The sequence below is a fragment of the Symphalangus syndactylus genome, chromosome 16, assembly GCF_028878055.3.
Source record: "Symphalangus syndactylus isolate Jambi chromosome 16, NHGRI_mSymSyn1-v2.1_pri, whole genome shotgun sequence".
NCBI lineage: Eukaryota > Metazoa > Chordata > Mammalia > Primates > Hylobatidae > Symphalangus > Symphalangus syndactylus.
This window is the reverse complement of record NC_072438.2, coordinates 17,986,724-18,008,680: the sequence shown is the minus strand read 5'-3', so window position 1 is coordinate 18,008,680 and position 21,957 is coordinate 17,986,724. Positions and strand designations below refer to the sequence as shown.

The following is a 21,957-nucleotide window of genomic DNA, read 5'->3' as shown; positions in this document are numbered from 1 at the left end:
TAAGGAACAACATAAACTTAATCTGATTCAAGCCAAAAAAGTTGTTGAGAAGAGTGGGTTGCTCACAGGATCAGTGGGAGGGCTGGAGAGCCAGGCCTGGAAGCTCTGTAGCTGGAGATACTACCCTAAATCACTCCCAGAGCTGGTCCTATGGGCTCCACTGCAGCCACCACTGCCGTTGACTGCACCGCTGGCACAGTACATTGCAGCTCCCCTGCTGCTGCCCCCAAACCCAATCCCACCAGAGCTCCCTCTGCTGCTGGAGAATCCTCCTCAGCCCCATGTCTTAGCCCCAGTAGCACCTTGGTCAAAGTTCCGGCATCTGATTGGCTGAGCCTTAGTCACATGTCCACTTCCAGCTGCAGGGCATGCTGGGAGAGCGGGTGTCTGGCACGTTTAGCTTCTGTAGTTATGTGTCCTCTGTTTCCCACTCAGCATTCTAAGGCAGGAAAGTCTCCCAGGTGGGAAGAGGGCTTCTGATGCTGGGGAGCCTAAAAAGGCAGATAAATGTCCAATAGAGGACATAAAGCCTTGACATTGACTAAGTGGTCAATGTCAGGTAAATGTCCAGCCACTGAGAGAGAACACAGTGGCCATTCTGAAGGCTGCTGGTAGCACCCTGATGAAGGCTGAGGAATCAGTGTCCTGGTAGCCCCAGTGAGGGGATGGCAGTTTGGACCGGTTGAGTAGAGGAATGGTGGAAGTGGTGAGAAGCCTTTTGGAAGCTAGGCAATCAATATATTAGTTTTCTAGAGCTGCTGTAACAAAGTACCATTAACTGAGTGACTGAAAGAACAGAAATGCGTTATTCCATAGTTCTAGAAGCCAGAAGTCCAACATCAAGGTGTTGGCAGGGTGGATTCCTTCTGAGGGCTTTGAAGGAAGGCTCAGTTCTAGCCCCCTCTCTCTGGCTCACAGATGGCCATCTTCTTCCCATGCCTCTTTACATCATCTTCCTCCTGTGCCTGTCTATCTCCACATTTCTCCTTTTTATAGGGTACCAGTCACGTTGGATTAGGGCCCACTCTAATGACCTCATTTAAATGTTATTTGCTTTGTAAAGATTGTCTCCAAATAAGGTCATATTCTGAGGTACTAGGGGTTAGGACTTCAACATATGAAGTTTGGAGGGAAACAAAATTCACTCTGTACCAGTGTCTGTCTTTGTGTCCTCTTTCTATAAAGGACACCAGTCATATTGGAGTAGGGTGAGCCTTAATCCAATATGACCTCATCTTAATTAATTATATCTGCAATGACCCTATTTCAAATAAGTACCCATTCTGAGGTACGGGGAGTTAGGACTTTAGTATATAAATCTGGAGGTGTGAGGTTAGAAACAATTCAACCCTAACAGTCAGGGATGAGTGAGGGTGGATTAGTTGAGGAGATTGGATCAAGGGCAGGAGTTAAGAATCACTTCGTGGTTTTTGGCTAAGTAACTGGAGAATGGTGGTCCCATTCACTCAGGTAGGGAGGAGCAGATAAAGGAAAGGAATTCAGGGGCAGAGGTACAGGCTGATGGGTCCCATTCCACACTGGTTTAGTAAGGGATCTGTGCCCCAGCTATGCCCAGTAGGGCATAAAGAGAAGTTTGTTAGAAGCTTCCAGGAAAGTTCCTCTTCGCACCAAAAGATCTATGAGAGGCCAATGTTACTCTCCGCAGCCATGCATGAATAGAAAAGCATGTAGCCAAAACTGCTACTAGGAGCCATCCTACAATTGTGAGTGCATGCTGTCTTAGGATGAGGTCAAAACTATGGAAAGCAGAGTGAAGCAACCAGGTGGCACCTGGATTCTTGGCCATTACTGAGCCACCAGATCGGCTGTCCTTGAAGCTCACCACTCCTATAAATTTGCTTGGCCATTACTGAGTCACCAGATCAGCCGTCCTTGAAGCGTACCACTCCTGTAAATTTGCTTGGCCATTACTGAGCCACCAGATCGGCTGTCCTTGAAGCTCACCACTCCTGTAAATTTGCATTTCTGTAAGTGTCCTCATTGTTCAGCTATTTTGAGTTGAGGTTTCCTGTTACTTGCAGCCAAGAGTGTCCTTAAATGATATAATGCATTATCAGCTCCAGTGGATGGAAGATCTTTGAGATCCAGGGTTATGTTCCATGTATCTCTGTGTCTAGCTCAGGGCCCAGTACTCAGCACATGTTTGTTCAATGAGTCAGTGGATGATGTAGATCAGTATCTTGCACACTGAGGTCTGGAAACTTCATCATCAATAAAAATAGCTGTAGTTGTTGATAATATATTCTATCTTCACTCCATGCTATGAGTAAGATAGTTGTGAAACCAGAAAGAGAGAAAACAGAAAGAAGATAAATACCTCGCAAGCAGGGGGTGTCTCCCCTCCTCACCTCATTTCCTTCCATCAGACCATTTGCTTACGTCTGAAACCTGGGAGTCTTCTGTGTTCTTCTTTCACTTTCTGCAGCACCATCTGTTGTCAAACCTGGAGCCAATCACCCAGGAAGTCCTGCCTATTCTACTCTCAAAATATATCTTAAATCCATCCACTTTCCTCCATTTCCATTGCTTAGTGAAGGCCACCATGATCTTTGGACCACTGCAGTGCCCCCCAAGCGTGCCTGGCTTCCTGTCTAGCTCCTCTTTCATCCACTTGCCAGAGGGATCCTCTGAAAATGCAAGCCACACCATGTCCTCCCCCTGCCAAAAACCCTCCAATACTTTCCCACTTCATCTAGAGTAGAATCCAAGTAAAAACCAGGCTCACTTCCATGACCTATCAGGCCCACATGACCTGCCCTTTCTTGCCCCTCCAACTTCATCCAGCCCACTCCTTCCCTTTCTGGTCCTGTTCCTCCCCCATTGGCCTCCTTGCAATTCCATGGCCACCCAAGCTTTCTTCTGTCCTGCTGTCTTGGCATAATTCTCCCTTTGCCTGGAACACTTTCCTAGCATTTTTCTTTTCCAGGTTAAATGGCAGCATGTATTATGCATACAAAAGAGTATATAAAATACACACATATGCATTATGCCTGTGTGCACATACACACACACACACACACTTTAAAGACTGAGTATAAATCTAACACTCATGTCACAATCCAGGTTAAGAATAAAAGGTCCGGGGAGGCTGCAGCGGGAGGATCGCTTGAGCCCAGGAGTTTGAGACCAGCCTTGGGAAACATGGGGAGACCTCCTTTGTACAAGAAACAAACAAACAAAAATTTATCCAGGCGTAGTGGCACATACCTGTAGTTGTCTGTCTCAGCTACTCGGGAGGCTGAAATACAAGGACCTCCTGACCCCAGGAGATCAAGTCTACAGTGAGCTGTGATCACGCCACTGTACTCCAGCCTGAAAAAAAAAAAAGAAGAAGGACCTACCAAGTGACCCTCCCCAGTTATTTCTTCTGTCATCCCCTGAGATGACCCCTGACCTGACGTTTGAAATAATTCTTTCTTTGTAGTTTTACTGTCTATATATAATTCTCCAAAAAATTTTAATTTGGCATACTTTTGGGTTTTACATATGGAATCAGACTGTGTATGTTTTGTTTTCGGCTGCTTTTGGTAGGTGTTATTTTTGCCAGGTTTTACCATGTGTGTTTGACAGAGCTATATTCATTCATGTTTGTGGCTGTGATGTTTCATATGATGATGATTCTGCAATTTGTTTATCCCTGCTACTGACCATGGGCACCTGGGCTGTTTCTCGTCTGGAGTTATTATGTGCAATGCTGCCATGGACATCTGAGTACATATATCCTAGGGCTCCCCGGAAACAGTTTTTCAGGGGAGTTTTCTGGAAGTGGATTTGCTGAGTTGTAGGCTACAGGCATCTTGCATTTGACTAGATGATGCCAAAGCTGTTTTCCAAGATGGCTGTACAAGTCAAACTCTACCAGCAGACTACACACTGCTTGTCACTCCTCAGTCTTACCAGATCTTTTAATTTTTAGCCTATGTGGGATTGTGTAAGCTCCACTCAAGTACTGGCCACTGCTTCAAGCTCTCATTTGACCCTCACAATAGTCCTGAGAGGTCAATGTCATCATTCCCATTTTGCAGATAAGAAAACCAAGGTTCAGCTGATTAAAATCATTACCAAGTTGTTGTGCTGGGATTTGAGCCCAGGTCTGAGCGACCTGAACCTAAGCTTTTTCTGCAGTGTCATGTACTGGCTCAGCTGAGGTTTGCGGACTCACGTTGGGTAGCAACAGGGAACTCTAAGTACCTTGGGGACTGAACTCTTGTTTGGAGCTTAGTGCCATGGACCTCAGTCTTTGGTGTACATCAGAATCACCTAGTCCCTGTCCCAAACACACTGAATCAGAATTGGCAGTGATGAGACTCTAGTGAATGTGAAGTTGTATTTCCTTGTGGTCTCATTTGTCTGTTAACTAATGATGTCAGGCATTCTGTCATTAGCATTTGTATTTTCTCTGGAGTCTGTTCAAATTTTTGCTCATTTTTAATTGTATCATTTGCCTCCTTATTGACATGTTAGAGTTCTTTGTATATCGTGGATAGGATTTATTTGTAGTTCTATGTGTTGCTAATATGTTATCTCAGTCTGTGGGTTGTCTTTTCATTTCTGAATGACATCTTTGGAAGAGCAGAAGATGTTAATCTTGATTATATTCAAATGAGCATTTTTTTTCTTTTATGGCTAGTTTTTTTGTGTGTGTTGCATTTTTGCCTATTTTTTTTGTTAGGTATGTGCCCCCCCGCCCTTTTCTTTTGAGACAGGGTGTCACTCTGTCACCCAGGCTGGAGTGTAATGGTGCAATCTTGGCTCACTGCAACCTCCGCCTCCTGGGTCCAAGAGATTCTCATGCCTCAGCCTCCTGAGTAGCTGGGATTACAGGTGCAGGCCACCACGCCCAGCAAATTTCACCATCTTGGCCAGACTGGTCTTGAACTCCTGGCCTCAAGTGATCCACCCATCTCAGCCTCCCAGAGTGCTGGGATTACAGGCGTGGGCCTCTGCACCCACCCGGTATATGCCCTTTAACACACCTCCACGGCAATGCTGCGGTGCACTAGAATTGGAGAAGCCCAGCTATAAAGCTCATCATAAGCTTGGGGTCAGATCTGAGTCCAGCTCCCAGGTTTAGCACTTACCTAGCAAGTCACCTTGTCTCCCTGAGCCTCAGTTTCCCTATCTCCAAAATGAGGTAAAAAGAGGAAACATTTTGTTACCAAAAAAGTACCTCGGGATAGGCAAAGATGCAAGAAACAAAAAAAAAACTAGCCATAAAAGAAAAAAAATGCCATTTGAATATAATAAAGATTAACATCTTCTGCTCTTCCCAAAATCTGTTAGAAGAGGCCAATGAGATAAAGCTCAAACAGAAATTAGCAAAGTGCTATGCATGAAAATGCTCTGTGAAAGCTGTTTTGTTTTATACACTGGCTTGCTTCAAGCAGCAGGATGGAACAGAAGGAAATAACATGGTTTGTTGTTTATTTTCAGTACATCAAGGCCTTTTACAATGAGTCATGGGAAAGAAGGCATGGATGTCCAATAGACCCAGACACTCTGACTCTGCTCTGGTCTGTGACTGTGTCCATATTCGCCATCGGTGGACTTGTGGGGACGTTAATGGTGAAGATGATTGGAAAGGTTCTTGGGAGGTCAGTAGGGGGCTGTCTCTTTCTGGGGGTGCCCTCCATGTTCATAAAATATCTGTGTCATTGTCAGGGTCCTGACAGGCAACAGAACTCCACTCAGACAGTTCAACTGGAGAGATTCAAATGCCCAAAGGGGAAAGGGGAGGAAATCAGAGACCAAGGCCCAAAGATAACTGAAGCCATGGACTGCAGGCTGATGAGCAGCAGCAGAAGCGTGTAGGGACTAGGCTGTGTCAGAGCCACAGCACCCACATCGGGGAGGAGCAGGGAAGAAATGCCCTGACCCCTCCCTCCTCCCACCCTCCATCCTGCTGCAGAGGTGCACACTGGTCACACCCATGTGAAAGCCAATAAACCAGGAAGCCATGTTGCCATCCAGGAGATGCTCCCGGGGCACAGAGCAGAACAGGGAGGAGAGGGGAATTGATCTGGGTGTTGGGGCAAATAGAAAACACAGTGCAGTGCCTTGGAAATTGTTCCACATAAGTACATACAGATCTGCTTTTCCAGAAAATTGGCTGCTTAGACAGTCTTTCACTATATGGCTGTCTCATCATTTATTTAGCCACACTCCCTGACTGATAGACATTTAGGTCATTTCAGATCATTTACATTACAAATAAGGAAGCAGCGGGAATCAAAAACTTCCTATCAGTCTTTCCTACCCAGGCCCTCTCCAATCAGCTCACTTGACCTTGTGAGCCTCATTCCTCACTTATTTTAGACAGGAATCCTTCTCTCAGAGCAGATTGACTTATCAATGAATCCCCACAAACAATGCTTTCTCTGTATTCTTGTTCATAACAACAGCATCCTGGAAGCCAGTGAGCTGTGTGTGGAAAGAGTAGAGCTTCTCCAAGTGATGGAGGAGTCATTACATCAGTCTGGCGGGGCCAGAACATTTGTGTCTTAACTTGAATCATGTGTCTTCCACTTACTAGCTGTGTGGCCTTGACCAAATCATTTAATTTATTTGAGCCTCAATTTTCTTATCTGTAAAATGGGGATGATAGTTTCTACCTGCAGGGAATGTTACAAGAGTTAGACCAAATGAATGGAAGGAGAATGGCCATGAGTTGTAGCTGAATAAATAAAAATTATTGTTATTGACCACATTATTTGGCATTTCCCTCATCATCACCTTGACATCACTACCTAATAAGTACTCGACAAAACTCCATATTGCATTGACATGAGTTGAAGAGGAGATTTATCAGGCCCCAGAAAATCTCCTCATACCATGGGACTACAGAAACCCTGTTAAGAAGGAGCCCATTTCACAATCTGAAATGACCTAACCCTTTACATTCTTCCTCACGGCCCAACAAGGAGAAAACTAGAGTTGACGATGTTTCAAAGCAAGATTTCCAAAAGTTGGGACAGGAAGCCACCCTGAAAACATCCAAGTGGTGCTTATGAGGGTCTGTGATACCCGTGAGGTAGGGGAGGTGCTGACATTTTCCTTGTCCCCAAGCCCACTTTCAGAGCAGTAACTAATGGGAATTCAGGGCCAAGAAGTAAAACTACTGCATGATGTAGTGAGAGAGGCCATTGTCTGAGGTCCTTCAAGGCTCCAGGTACTCACACATTCTCTTGTTTAATTTTCTGTCCTCTGTGGGGTCTGTAGATGGGGAACGGGAGGTCAGAGAGGTGAGGGCATCTGCACAAGCTTAGCTAGCTCACCCTGTGGCTGAGCTTAGGCTGGAATCATGATCTTTCCACTATGCCAAGTGGATCTTAGTTAGGGGCCAATTCCCAATGCTGGGAATGTACTGTAAAACCGTGACTGTTTGACAACAGGCCGGCACCCAGATTGGCATTACTGGCCAGGGTCCCTGAGGCATGGTCACTAAGCCTCCTGCCCAAGCCAGACCCTGCCCATGGTCCTCTTGCTTGTCCTAGTTGGATGGAGTCACTCCCCATGCCCCAGGATCTGGCCTGTGATGTCTCCTTGCTTTATACCTGACCATGGCACTTATACCCCAAGGCTGCTCCTCAAGGAGGCTCTGAACCCAAGCAGATGGAATAGGAAAAGGAACACTGGAATCAGATCAGAATGCTGTGGCTCAGCAAGTCCTGACTCTGCTGTGTATCAGGTGTGTTACAAGGGACTTTGCCACCTCACTTCTCAGCCAGCATTATTCTCACCTATAAAATGAGGGCAATGAAAGTAGCTTTACTACCCTCACTGGCATGGCAGCAAAAAAAAAAAAAAAAAAAAAAAAGGAAAAGGAAAGCAAAAGAGAAAACATCTTTGAAAATACCTTCAATCTCTAAATAATGGAGCAGTCGTCAAGAAGTGAGGATGCAGAAAAAGATCAGATCAAAAGGTGTTGGTTGTTATGCCCCAAGCAGCTGCCAGTTTCCTTTTCATCATTATGAGAGTAAAAGTTGAATTGGGCTGAAGTTTCAGCTGGAAGAGCAACTCTGCTGGGGAGAAAAGGAGCAAAAATTGAAAAAGAAAGCTACCATCTGTTGACCTCCTGCCTTGTCCTTGACATCCCATATATCATTTACTTCTTAAAACTCCATGTTTGCATCATTGCCTGCACTTTCCAAATGATTAGTCCAATACCCGCTGGGCAGTTGGACCAAGGTTACAAAATGGAGTTGAACTGAAGTTCAGATCTGCGTGTGTTTGACCACAGGCCAACACTCTTCCTGTGACATGATGCTATTTGAAACGCCTTCCTGATGCTCTGTTATTCCTCTCCCATGGAGATTGTCAGGGAGGGAGAGAAAACTGCAATGGCAGCCCAGGAGGCCCAGTGGAAGGTGCTCAAAGGTATAGCTGGGGGAGACATTCCAGGGAAGTGGGGAAGAGTTCTGGTGGGGCTGGTCACTGGCTGCTCCAGCAGTGGGGCTGTTCCTAGCTAGGGAATGTCGAGCTTGTCTGTGACTTGGGTGATAAAGGAGGGCAGGGAAGCAAAAGGGGCCAGGAAGAGTCTCTGGAGATGGGCCATACCACATGACCTGGGCCCCACACAGATGCAGGTTCCTCACCTCTTGGAGTCTCTGGCTGAGGGAATTCTCAGCGATCAAGAATTCTGGTTGAATCTCAGTGACCTATTTAGCATCCTCTGTCCTCTGCTTCCATGGCCACAGTGACAGGACCCTCCTTCCCTCATGAGACAGGATAGTGACTATGTTTGGTGCACAAACACTAGCTACAGGCCCAGCTTCAAGTTTGGGCTCTGATGCACATGGTTCATGGGGTTGTACATGTGTTTCTTAGACTCTGACCTTTACTTAGTTCACGATGACATGAAGATAAAGAATGGCCATGTCAGAGGGTTGTTGTGAAGATTAAATGAAATGGTAGATGTGAAGTGTTCATCCCTGCAATTGACCCAGACTCTTCACCCAGCCTTTGTTCACTAGTGTCATCATCATCATCATCATCATCATCATCACCATCACCAACCTCATTGGCTTTATTTGAGATGGGTCATTCCATCACTTGACAGAGTCAATTGTGAATCTGTTCTTTCAATTGTGCTGAAATGATTCTCCTTACACATATCATTGGATCTATTTCTTCCATCTGGAACAAAGCAGAAAAAACATATAAGAAACTATAGGAAAACACACACGGGCTTTGAAATCTGATCCTGGGCCAGACTCTTGGACAAGGCACGTAACCATATTCATCTATCCAAACAAACATTTTTGAGCACCTACAAGGAGTAAGGTACTGTTTTTGGCACTGGGGCTTCAGTGAACAAGAGAGACACAACATCTGGGGCTTAAGGTGACGTTTGGGCAAGGGAGGCAGCCCCTGAGTAATTCATTATGCAAGTCTTTATGATTCTGAGCAGTGCTGTGAATGGATGGTAGAGATACAAGAGGCAGCTGCTATGCCCTTTAATTTTTAAATCTGTAAAGTACAGATAAACAAACCCACCTGAGGGAGCAGCTATGAGGGTGGAACGAGATCAAATTTACAGTGTCTCATGTTACTAAGGAGGCTTTTTGAATGCCTGTGACAGGAACCCAAAGCAAACTGGCTGAAGCCCAAAAGGGAATTACTTGGCTCACAATAACTAAAATGTAACTTGTTTGAATCCAGTGGCTCAGATGATAGCTTTTAAAAAATCCAAATCTGTCTCCACCTCTCAGCTCACCTTGCTTTGTGTTGGCTTCATTGTCAGGCAGTCTCTCCCATGGAGGTATAAGATGGGCCCAGCTTGGTGGAAATTCTCCTTCCAATAGTTGTAATTAAAGTCCCAGGCATGAATCTCTTTGACTTAAGCGAGGTTGCATGCGTTCAAGCGTTCTCAGAGGGCAGTGTTGCCTCATCAGGGGACATTTGACAATGCCAGGAGATGTTTCTGGTTGTCATAACTCAAGGGTGCTACTAGCATCTAGGAGAAGCCAGGGATGCCTCTAAATATCCTACAATGCACGGGACAGCCCCCACAACAAAGAATTTTCCAGCTCCAAATGTGAATAGTGCCAAGGTTAGAAAATCCTGGCAAACAACATTCTAATGCTCTGGATTAAGTGCTTTTCAAAAAGCACATCCTAAATGCCTTGAGAACGACGAGCAATTGTATGTTGACTGGCCAGGCCTGTACCACGCATCCACTCCTGAAGCCATGGTTAGGTGGAGACAGGCAGGAAGGTTTCTTGGTGGAAATTTGAGGAACTCCTCCCAGAAGAAGGATGGAGGTTGGGCAAGAGAGAGGCAGCATTTCTGGGGCCCAAAGCTAGGGCCATGTGGCAGAGGGGGCAGGGGGCAGGGACTACAGAGAGAAGGCTGGAGCCACAGAGGAGCTGCACCTGTGATGGTCCCAGAGGGTGGGAGTGGGGCAGCTTGTTTCTCCCCGTCCCAGCCCTCCATGAAGGCCTCTCCTTGGTCAACACCCCAGCCCCCAGAAAGCCAGAACCCTATCAAGAGTGGCCAATCCTACCAGGAATTCCTCTTATGAAGCCAGAAGGCAGGGGATTCAGGGAGAGCAGTTCCCTTTGAAACAGAGCAGATACCGGAGAACAAGCAGGCAGGAGATGCACGGGTCCCAGGTGTACACGCCCATAGCCTCGATGCCTTTACTTCTACAAGTCAGGATTGCTTTTTAATAAGCTTTTGTGCGACAATTTATTTGATGCCTGTGTTCCTAAATAGACTGTAAAGTCCATGAGGTGAGAACAGGAATGACTCCCTTTTCCCAGTGGAATACCAGTGTCTGACACTCCCTGTTTACTGACTGAGCTGGAGAACACGCTTTCAGCCCAGGTTCCCCTCTCCAAAGCCTTATCTCCCACCCCTCCTCTCACCCACTGCCCCGCTTTCTCCATAAGGAAACTAGAGGTTCCTTAGAGGCCCGCAGGGAGGGCCAGGAACTCTGAGCAGTGTTGTGTGTGGCTGCTGTGTGTGGAGGTTCCACCAGCAGAAATGAATACCTTCAGGCTCAGGCTCATCTTGATTGCACCAGAGCTTGTGACCTTCCTCACACAATCAGGGACATGCATCTTGAATGGAGGTTTTAAGTGTCTGCCAAGTCAATGAGTTTCTTTTTTCTACCGTGAGGTCCATTTAAATTAATTTTTTAAAAACGAAATTATATTTCTTTTTGAATAATTAATACATTCCTGTGGCTGAACTTTCAAAGGGACCAAATGAATATAAAGTGAAGGATTTCCTTTCCATTTCTGTCCTCCAGCCATTCTGCTCCCCTCCCTGGAGGCAACTGATGTTACCAGTTTTTTGTATGTCTTTTCGAAGGTTTATGTCTAATCTACACACACAGAGACACACACAGATGCACACACACAGACACTTTTTTACATATATTGTTGCATATTTTACAAAAAGTTCTGTACCTTGCTCTTTGTACTTGGTATATCTTGGAGATCTTTCCATATCAGAATATAGAAAGCTGCCTCTTTTTTAATATCTGCATCATGTCCCACCATATGGATGTGTCATAATTTATTTAAATAGTCCTTTATTCATGGACACTTGGGTTGTCTGAATCACCGGCTGCTGCAGTGAACAACCTTTGTACTATCATCATTGAGCAACAAAAGTCATTGACCATGGAATTCTCCAGGAAGATCTAGAAAGAGAAGAAAAATTAGTGGAAAATTTGAAACAAATCAGAAAGAGTGGATATGGCTCTGGACTAGAAGTCAAGAGATTTAACTCCTAAAAGTAATTTTAAAAAGGCCCCCTATCAAGTTCCTAGCTTTCCACAATTTACAAAACAATTTAGTATCTGTTAACTCATTGAGTCTATAGGAAAAAAATTAGCTGTAAAGGGCTAAGATGTTTCCCCAACTCCTTGACTCACTGACTGTATGACCTAAAACAAGTTTCTAGGCCAGATGCAGTGGCTCACGCCTGTAATCCGAGCACTTTGGGAGGCTGAGGCAGGCAGATCACCTGCAGAAGTTCGAGACCATCCTGGCCAACATGGTGAAACCCTGTCTGTACTAAAAATACAAAAATTAGCTGGGTGTGGTGGTGCGTGCCTGTAATCCCAGCTACTCAGGAAGTTGAGACAGGAGAATCGCTTGAACCCGAGAAGTGGAAGCTGCAGTGAGCAGAGATTGCACCAGTGCACTCCAGCCTGGGTGATAGAGCAAGACTCTGTCTCAAAAATAAAAATTAAAAATAAAACAAGTTTCTAGCTTGCCAGGAACCTAGTTAACTTGTTTATAAAATAAAGATTATAAGAGCACCTATCTCTTTGGGTCATTTTGAGGATTAAATGAGCTACCCATGCAGGGTCTATCCTACAGCAAAAGTTCAATAAATGTGGGCTTTTAGGATTATTTTGCAAAAGTGAGGAAAAGAAAACACAGAGCAATGAAGTTCAAAGTCTCCTAGTTCCTGAAGGATACAGCTGGTGTGGGAAACCAGGTCCTCAGGCCTCCAAACAAGTCGGGTATTTGAACCATGAGGTCTTAGGCATGTGTTTATAAAACAGTGATGGCAGTCCTGACACAGAGCTGTTAATAATAATTATTGCCATGGAAATTTCCCCGATCTTGTTTGAGAGGATTAGTCCAGCCATACACTTAGTACTGTAGTTCATCAAATCTAAGATGCCATTGGGTCTAAAGAGTGTTGTTATTTTATGAGCCACTGGAAAGGAAAGGAAATAAGGAAGAGAGGGAGGGAGGGAGGGAGGGAAGGAGCCAACTAAAGTTGTAGAATGCTATGCTGGTTGTCAAGCTGTTGTCTCCTAGCTCCACACTTACCCTTCTGGTCTCTCTCTCTCTGATGCTGGGGCTGGGACCTGCACCCCCATTTGTCCTTTGCCAATAGGGGCACTAGAGGCGAGAGAAGGGAATTGCTTTTTTATGTTTGCCTGAATTTCCTGCCAGTCCCAGTGATGACATTGGCAGTTGATTCCAGCTTCCAACTTTGTCCATTTCCAGAACCAGAATCATATTGCTCCTCAGAGGAAACAGTCCAGTGGACAGTGCCCACTCTCAGAGGTCTTTGGGGCCCTCATCCAGGCCCCTGAGGTGTCAGCACCATGTGGGAAACACCCCTTCTTCAGAGGTCTTCCTTTTTGACATCTCAGTTTTCCAATATCTGCTTAACCAATTCCCTGTGTTAAATTCTCTCCATTAAAATACCTACAGTGGTTTCCATTTTCCTGCCTGGACCCTGACTCATGAATTATAAGATGACCATTGCCTTCAGAAATGTTAAATGATAGCCTTAGAATTAATTCAATAAAATACTACCACAGGGAATTCATAGATGTCAAGGCTGATGGTGCCCTTGGAAGTGACCTAGTAGACCCCAGGGCTGAACCCACTCACGCAGCCAGAGGTGGCAAGGCCAGTGCTCCCTGCACTGTGCCTGAGTCTTGCTCTACTCATTCTTCAGAAGGGCCTGGCTCCTGCTCCTGGGATGGACAGTTCAGTGACATGCCTCATGGTGAGACGTCTTCATCAAATCTCTCCTTTCTTTCCAGGAAGCACACTTTGTTGGCCAATAATGGGTTTGCAATTTCTGCTGCATTGCTGATGGCCTGCTCGCTCCAGGCAGGAGCCTTTGAAATGCTCATCATGGGACGCTTCATCATGGGCATAGATGGAGGTGAGAGTTCACCATGACAGGGAGGGAGCAGTAATATACTCCTTGCGGGTATCCCAAAATGTGAGAGGTGTTTGGGGCTGTCACATGACTGGGGCTCTCTGCTGGTATTGAGTTGGCAGGGACCAAGGATGCTGGAACTCTGCATAAAGTGGGACAGTCCTATGGGATGAACCACCCCATTCATGATGCTCTAGTCCCTAATTGAGGAATGCTGGGCAGGGCCCACAGTCTACCCCAAAGACCTGGATGGTCTTCAGCATGTCATGCCTTCTGCTTGGTCACCTTCATCATAACGTTAATATTCCAAGGTTATTTGTGGTTTTCAGGGGGCTTTTATGAGGATGGTGTTTCTTCTCTGGGCCTCTGACTCATTCATTGTTTCATTTACTCGCCAAGCATTTGTGGAGCACCTGCGAGGGCTGGCGCACTGTAGGATGGAGGCACAATGATTAACAAGACCCTGTCCCTGGAGCTTATATTCTAGTGGGCAGACAGATACATAAGGTAGAAGGAGGCATGGCACGTCTGAGCAAGAGCAAGGAGATGCATGGGTACTGATGAGGCCAAAGAGGAGCTGCGGCCAGATCACACAAGACCTCGTAGGCCACGGTGAGGACTGTGGGCCTGTGCCAAGTATGCAGGGAGGGTTGAGAGGAATGTGACATGGACTGGTTTGTTCCAATAAGGGAGTATGAGGGGAAGCCAGGAGTGGAATCAGAGGAGCCAGCTGTTTAAGGGAAGGGACTGGTCTGGGCGGGGAGCTGGGGAGAAGGGGACAGATCCTGGCTGTGGGAGTGAGAGTAGGAGACTCAAGATATATTGTCAGACAAACTCTGCTGTCTTTCTAAATAGGCAAATCCATAAAGTATCACTTTTAGGCATTTATGGAAAGATTGCAAGCCTTAGGATTAGAAATCCCTGAGTTTGGATCTCAGTTCTGCTGCAAGTGACTTAATGGCTCTGAGCCTTGGTTTTCCCATTTGTAAAATGGAGGTAATAATGCCTACTTCGAAAGGCTATAATAAGGCTGAACAGAAACACACACACACTCTCTCTCTCTCTCTTTCTCACACACACACATGCATGTACTGCCTGGAACCTAGCATGAGCTTCTTAAAGGCTAATTCCCTTCCTTGTTGATCTCTTAAAAGCTGAGGGTACCAAGCTGTTCAGCTGAGTGAGATGAACAACAAAAATGTCTCAGGGAGAGGTGAGCAGGAGAGTGGGGGCCTGGAAGTAAGGTTGAGAAGAGGAGGCTTCACTTACCTTTGTTGCCCTGCTGGAGAGGAATAATCTAGGCCTCTCTAATAGTCCAAACTCAAGATGAAATGACTCCTCAATCATTTGTCTATTCATTAGTCTATACTACTTGAATAGACTCCTTCTATTGATGGCTATTGAGAGTTTATCCATAAGAATAATGGCTGGTGTCTATGTAATGTTTTATAATTGACCAACTGTGTTCATGCTTTTCATCTTTTTTGATCTCCTCCTATAATGAAAGACTGTTTTTTCATGTTCATTTTACAAATGGGGGCACTAATGCTCAGAAAGCTGGAGCCGGAAAGTGGTTAGGGGTGAAGACTATGGAGTCAGACTGCCTGAATGCTCTTACTTGCTTCCATTAATTTCATTAATTTATCTGTATAGGTTAGGTTTGCTGCATTTAAAAACCCCAGAACTTAAGCCATGATGGCACCACTGCATTTTAGCCTTGGCTACAGAGCGAAACCCTGTCTCTTAAAAAACAAAACAAAACTTAATAGCTTCAAATAATAACCATTTTCCTGTGCTTTCACTTCTGTGGGTCGGCTGGGCAGTTCCGCTCTGGGCCAGCTCTGCCAGTCTCTGCTGGGCCTTCTCATGTATCTGCGGTGGCTTCAGGTTGGTCAGTGGCTGGATGACCTGGGATGGTCTCACGCCTGTGTTTGGGTGTTAGCAGGTGGCCTGGTCTCAGGGGCTGTCAGTGGGCCAGCTCATTTCTTGGCTTCCCACCCTGGGCCAGGGGGGCCTGGGCTGCCTCACATAAAGTTCTTGGGCCTCCAGCAGCAGCCAAAGGAGAAAGTCCCAATGTGCACAATGTGCAAGCACTTTGCATGCACGTTTGCTGATGTCCCTTTGGCCCAAGCAAGTCCCATGGCCAGGTGCAGAATAAATGTCAGAGAGGACTAACTCCCCAAGGATGTGGATCCAGGGAGGGGGTACAAATCAAGGACCACCGCAGCAACCATTGACCTCACAGTCTTGGCCTCTTTCCCACCTGGCATGGCAACTTAGTAGTAAGGCCTCCCTCATTGGGTGATATGAAAATTAAATGGGCCGGGCACGGTGGCTCACACCTGTAATCCCAGCACTTTGGGAGGCCAAGGCGGGCAGATCACCTGAGGTCAGGAGTTCGAGAGCAGCCTGACCAACATGGAGAAACCCTGTCTCTACTGAAAATACAAAATTAGCCGGGCATGGTGGCACATACCTGTAATCCCAGCTACTCGGGAGGCTGAGGTGGGAGAACCGCTTGAACCGAGGAGATGGAGGTTGCGGTGAGCCGAGATCACCCATTGCACTCCAGTCTGGGCAACAAGAGCAAAACTGCATCTCAAAAGTAAATAAATAAATAAAATAAACGATGTTCTACGTATGTGAAGTACTTAGTGTAGTTCCAGGCACTTAGTGCCCCACTCCAGGAATGCTGATGGTGTTATTGTCATTGTTGTTATTTGTGTTCTTCATTAATAAAGTACAGATCTAGGATTTGGGTTTCAGAGGCCCTGCCTGCTTTGGAGAAAGGCTGGATGAGGTTGCAGTAGATCATCTGGAAAGTCCTTTCCTAGTGGAGGCGACTGAGATTCTCTCAGTTTGGCAGTTTTATATTTTATCCATTATCCCCTTTCTTGTTGCTTTGACTAATCTGGGGAGTTGACCCTTCGAACATATAACTAATTGATCTCTGAATTTCCTTAACTAAAAATAAGCTGCATTCCAAGATGGACCTTTTACAAAACCACAGAGATAGAACAAATGTCTTTTAGACCCTTTTTCCTATGAGCTTTTCAAAAAGAAGCAGGAAAGAAAGAAGAACAAGACGGAAAGAAAAAACTTCGGTCTTTCCGACTTGCGGCACGTGGCCTGTTGGAGTCATGCCAGGACTCGGAGTCTTCATGTCATGTATTCTCACCAACCCTCTCAAAGCAGAGAGAGGAACTCAAGGGCACTTAAGGTTCCCTTAAGACAATTGGTCAGAAAGAAAGGAATATTGCTGCCATTACCTGAACTGCTGGGCCGGGCGCGGTGGCTCATGCCTGTAATCCCAGCACTTTGGGAGGCCGAGGCAGGCGGATCACCTGAGGTCGGGAGTTCGAGACCAGCTGACCAACATGGAGAAACCCCGTCTCTACTAAAAATACAAAAATCAGCTGGGCGTGGTGGCGCATGCCTGTAATCCCAGCTACTCAGGAGGCTGAGGCAGGAGAATCACTTGAACCTGGGAGGTGGAAGTTGTGGTGAGCCGAGATCATGCCATTGTGCTCCAGCCTGGACAACAAGAGCGAAACCCCATCTCAAAAAAAAGAAAAAAAAAAAAAGAATTTAAAGCCAAATGATAAACCTGAAGGATTTTGAGATGATAGAAGGCTCTAAGACTTGCTAATCCAGCCAGGTTCTCCCAGAGTATTTGAAACCATAATGGGACAACAGGGCATCTTCCTGGAGTGTTCTTCATCTAGAAGGTTTAGAGAAAAAAAATATTATATTTTTATAAAATGAGTATAATAGCATCTGCCATAACTGAGTCCCATAATTTATGACAAGAGACAATGTTAGCTGGTGGGAAAAGCACAAGTTCTAAGATCAGAGACCCACTGGGGCTCTATTGGGCAAAATAATTTTTTTAAGCATCTCTGGACATTACTTGGTGATTTAGGCAAGTTACTCAACTTTTCTGTGCCTCAGTTTACTCATCTTTAGAAGAGAAATAGTAACAATATATTTAATTCAGAAGACTATTGTTAAAAGTAAATATGTTAATACATATAAAGAGATGAGAAGGATTCCTGTTACTTGGTAGCCACTATGTGTATTGGCTATTATCATTGTGACCACCATCACCATCATTGCCATCACCATCACCACCACCACCACACCATCACTATCACCATCACCACCATCACTTTCATCACCATTACTACCACCACCACAATCACCATCATCATTGCTACAACCATCATCACCATCAGCACCACCACCATCACCATCATTACCATCACCATCACCACCACCAACACCATCACTACCATCATCATCACTATTGCTACGCCATCAACATTACCATCATCATCATCACCACCATCACCATCATCACCATCATGACCATCATTACTACCACCACTATCACCATCATCATCATTGCCACAACCATCATCACAATCATCACCACCACCATCATCATCACCATCATGACCATCATTACCACCACCACCATCACTACCATTACCACCACCATCATCACCATCACCATCACCATCATTACCATCACTACCATCACCACCATCACCATTACTACCATCACCACTACCATCATCATCACCATCATGACCATCCCTATCACCACCACCACCACTACTATCACGACCACCGTTATCACCATAACCATCATTATCACCATCAATACCATCACCTCCACCAACACCATCAGCTGTGTCCTGTCCTCTGAAATGCACCTCCAGTCATACTTTAGGGCTTAAATTATAAAGTTCATGGGAAAGCTTTGGCAATTTTTGCAAAGTTCTGGGAAAGATGCTGTGGCTACAGTGCTATTTAATGTCCAGGGCAAAGCAGAGCCAAGAGAGGCATTGTAACCAGAGTGCGGCTCCCTCGGGAAGACACCTCTCTAACTGCTGCTGTGCTTTCTCTATACAGGCATCACCCTCAGTGTGCTCCCCATGTACCTCAGTGAGATCTCACCCAAGGAGATCCGTGGCTCTCTGGGGCAGGTGACCGCCATCTTCATCTGCATTGGCGTGTTCACTGGGCAGCTTCTGGGCCTGCCTGAGCTGCTGGGGAAGGTGAGTGTGGCTCCCTGGTCAACCACATCTGCTCTCATCTCATGTTACCACTGCAGGAAGGAGCCTTTTCTCCAAAAGCTGGTCCCTGTATTTTGCAATTCCTGGTATTCAAGCCTCTTACTTATTATTGGAGAAAAGTTGTGGAGTTCCTTTGAGATTTTTTTTTAAGGACATAAAGAATACATAACAAATTGAAACCTTATAGAATGTTTAAGTTCACCCACCCAGTAATTATCATTAATAGCTCAATTTTTGTTTGTTTAGGCATCTTCTGTGCTTTAAAAACCTATATAAACATATGTAGTTGATTGTGGTTTTGATGGAATTATGCCATACACATTGTTCTACAACCTGGTGTTTTCATTTAATATATTTTGGGCATCTTTTCAAGATGTTAGCTTAGCTCTACCTCATTCTTTAGTCTCTTTTTTCCTGAATAAATAAGTACGTAGAGTCTTCCGGTTTTGGCTTGCTGTTTTGGGAGCAGGTGGGCCTGAATTTGAATCCCAGTTCAGTGATTTACTTGCTGTGTGGCCTTGGCAGAAAGCAAAGAAACACTTCACTCAGGTTGAATGGGGTGGGGTAAAATCAAGGAAGGCTTTTTAGAAGAGGTGGCCTCTCAATGGACTCCTGATGGGTAAGCAGGAGTTAGGTGATGGTGGGGATTGGGAGAGAGGATATACCAGAGAAAGGAAATCAGTAAAGAAAAGGCTCAAGATGGGGCACAGCCCTGGGAAAGAACTCAGATGGCTTTGGGGCTGAGGAGAAAGCAGGCATGGGGAGGGTGAGAGATGAAGCGTCTGTTCACTGAGCCACCACAGACTTCACCCTGGGGGAATAGGAAGCCCTGGGTGGTGCTGGAGCTGGAGGGTTACATGGCCAGATCAGTGTTAGAAGGTGGCTCTGGGGTGGAGGCAGTGGGTGTAGACTAGAGTGGGAAGGGTGGGGAGGAGAGAGGCAAAGGGCTGCTGCTATTGGTACACATGGTAAGGGAAGGATGCAGCTACGACTGAGGTGGTAGACATGGGGATAAAGAGGCCACTGGACTTGCTAGGATTCCTCCCAAGGGATGCCTCCCAGGGATGCAGGGGCGCTCCCTTCCCACTCACACAGGCAGGGCAGGAGGGCGGGCAGAGATTAAACCACTAATGATGGTCGAATGCCCACTGCATGCCAGACTGTTCTAGGCACGAACAGTGCACAACAGACAAACAGCTCCCTGTGGAGCTGAATTCTAGCAGCAGGGGGCAAACATAACAAATTCGTAAATCCTGGAGCAGTTATGTAAAAGACTCATTTGTTATGCTGCTCAAATCCTAACAGCTACTTTGTGAGTAGCTCAGATACGCAGCCTTGGATGCAAGCAGAGAGAGGTAAGGGACAGAGCTCTCACAAACAAGGACATATTGGTGCTGAAACCAGAACCCGGGTCTGTGTGCTTTCAAAGCCACATATGGGGTATGTCTTATACATCCAAGGACAGACCACACTGGTGTTTCTGGGAATGTGGGCGCTCTGGAGAGGTGGGGCTAATTCTGCCCATAGGGTCCTTTCTGTCCCAGCTGCCGAGCCTCACTGACTCTAGGGCCAGCTCCTTTCTCATTCAGTGGAAGGTTTTATAAGTGGAGGAATCATTGCATTACATTTTTAAAACAAATTTTAAATGTTTTGAACATTTTTTGTTGTGGTAAAATTTACCATTTTGACTATTCTTAAGTGTACTTTTCTGTGGTATTATAAGTGACTTTTTATATTTCAGCCAATCGAGGTCATCTCAGAGGCATCTGCTTCTGATCTTTTATTATGACCATTCTGGGTTATTACGGCTATGACTTTAGTTTCTTCTTTTGTTGCAAAAACAGAAACAACTCACATTTTACATTTGTGGTTGTCGTATGCGTGACGATTTCTATAATTAATTGTGAGTGTGTTAGAAACAGTCTCTCAACCTAAGTGAGGTTCCAAACTAAAGAGACTCTTTTGCTTTTTGTTTCTAAAGATATTTTAAAATTCCCAAAATAACCACCACATGTTGACAATAAAAACAAGATAACAGCCTCGGCTCCCTAAACAAAAATACATTTAAAAGTCAATGAAGACTGCTATTGTCCTTTAGGGGTAAAAAAGTAAATAAATATTTACCTCAGTAGAGCTAAACTTTTCTCTTTGGGGATCATTTCCAAATTCCTCTTTGTTTGTAAATCAATATCAAGTTCTTTCCCCTGCTTGAGTCCATAAGGTCTTTCTTCAACCTCTGTCTTCACCCTTTATTTATTCATTCACCACATTTGTTAAACATTGAGCTGTTGCTGGAGCTACAGCTTTGAGCACGTCAGGTACAGCCCACATCTTTGTTACTCAGACTGTAAGGACTTTGTGACCTTGGGCGGGTCAACTCACCTCTCTCACCCAGTGTCCTCTTCAGTAGCAGGCATGGTTGCAAGTCCCAAATTCCCAAGCCCCACTCAAGCTTGACTTCCTCTGGGAAAACTTCCCTGGCAAATAGTGACTGTTCAGCATATCCTAGGACACCGTGCACCTGTGCCTCTCCCACACTGATTTCCGTTTGCTTCTGCATCTTGTCCTGCCAGTCGATGGCATCTTACTTGTATGCACACTAACCCAGAGGTATCAAGTTTATCCAGTCATTCAACAAATGTGTAGAAAGCTTCTATTGTGTGCCAGGTATTGGGTTGGCTGCTGGTGGTAGAGTGGTGCGGTCATCAGGCTAGCCCTGCCCTTGGTAGCTCACAGGAGGGCAACTGACCAATGGCCACAGGTGATAGGAAAATAGACACTGACCTCCGGCAGGACATCGGGGGTGGTTTTCCTGCAGCAGTGACATCTAAACTCATGGCTTGAGGATGAGTAGGATTTATCTGGGCGGGTCTGTAGGAAGAGAGAGGCAGTGGGGGCGGGGAGTTCCAGCAGAGGTAAGAGTATGGGGGAAGGCCCTGGCATTTGTTCAGAGGCAGAAAAACTCAGGTGTCAGGAGCTGGGGGAGGGGGACGGCGAGAGGGAGAGGGGGACAGGGAGAGGGAGAGGGAGAGACCACTGGCAAGGCAGGCAGCAGAGAGGGCCACACCTATGCTGTAAATGAGCACAGGGAAGGATGGGCAAGGTGAGGGGTTCCCAGGACCTGTGGCTGCTTGAGGGACAAGGGCATCCCCTACTGTTTCCATCACAGACACTGGCCTAGAGATGACAGATTTTCTGATTTTCAAGA

The 21,957-nt window shown here is 45.8% G+C and overlaps 1 protein-coding gene across 4 annotated transcripts in view; it reads left to right on the top strand.

Annotated features, from left to right (window-relative positions):
- SLC2A9 (solute carrier family 2 member 9) overlaps nt 1–21,957 on the top strand; it is a 254,664-nt gene that overhangs the window by 52,156 nt on the left and 180,551 nt on the right. For all 4 annotated transcript variants that reach the window (XM_063619385.1, XM_063619388.1, XM_063619386.1 and 1 more), the window contains 3 exons: nt 5,455–5,615; nt 13,547–13,671; nt 18,586–18,731. In XM_063619385.1, the coding sequence (XP_063475455.1) occupies nt 5,455–5,615; nt 13,547–13,671; nt 18,586–18,731 (432 nt within the window). The remainder of the gene's footprint in view (nt 1–5,454; nt 5,616–13,546; nt 13,672–18,585; nt 18,732–21,957) is intronic.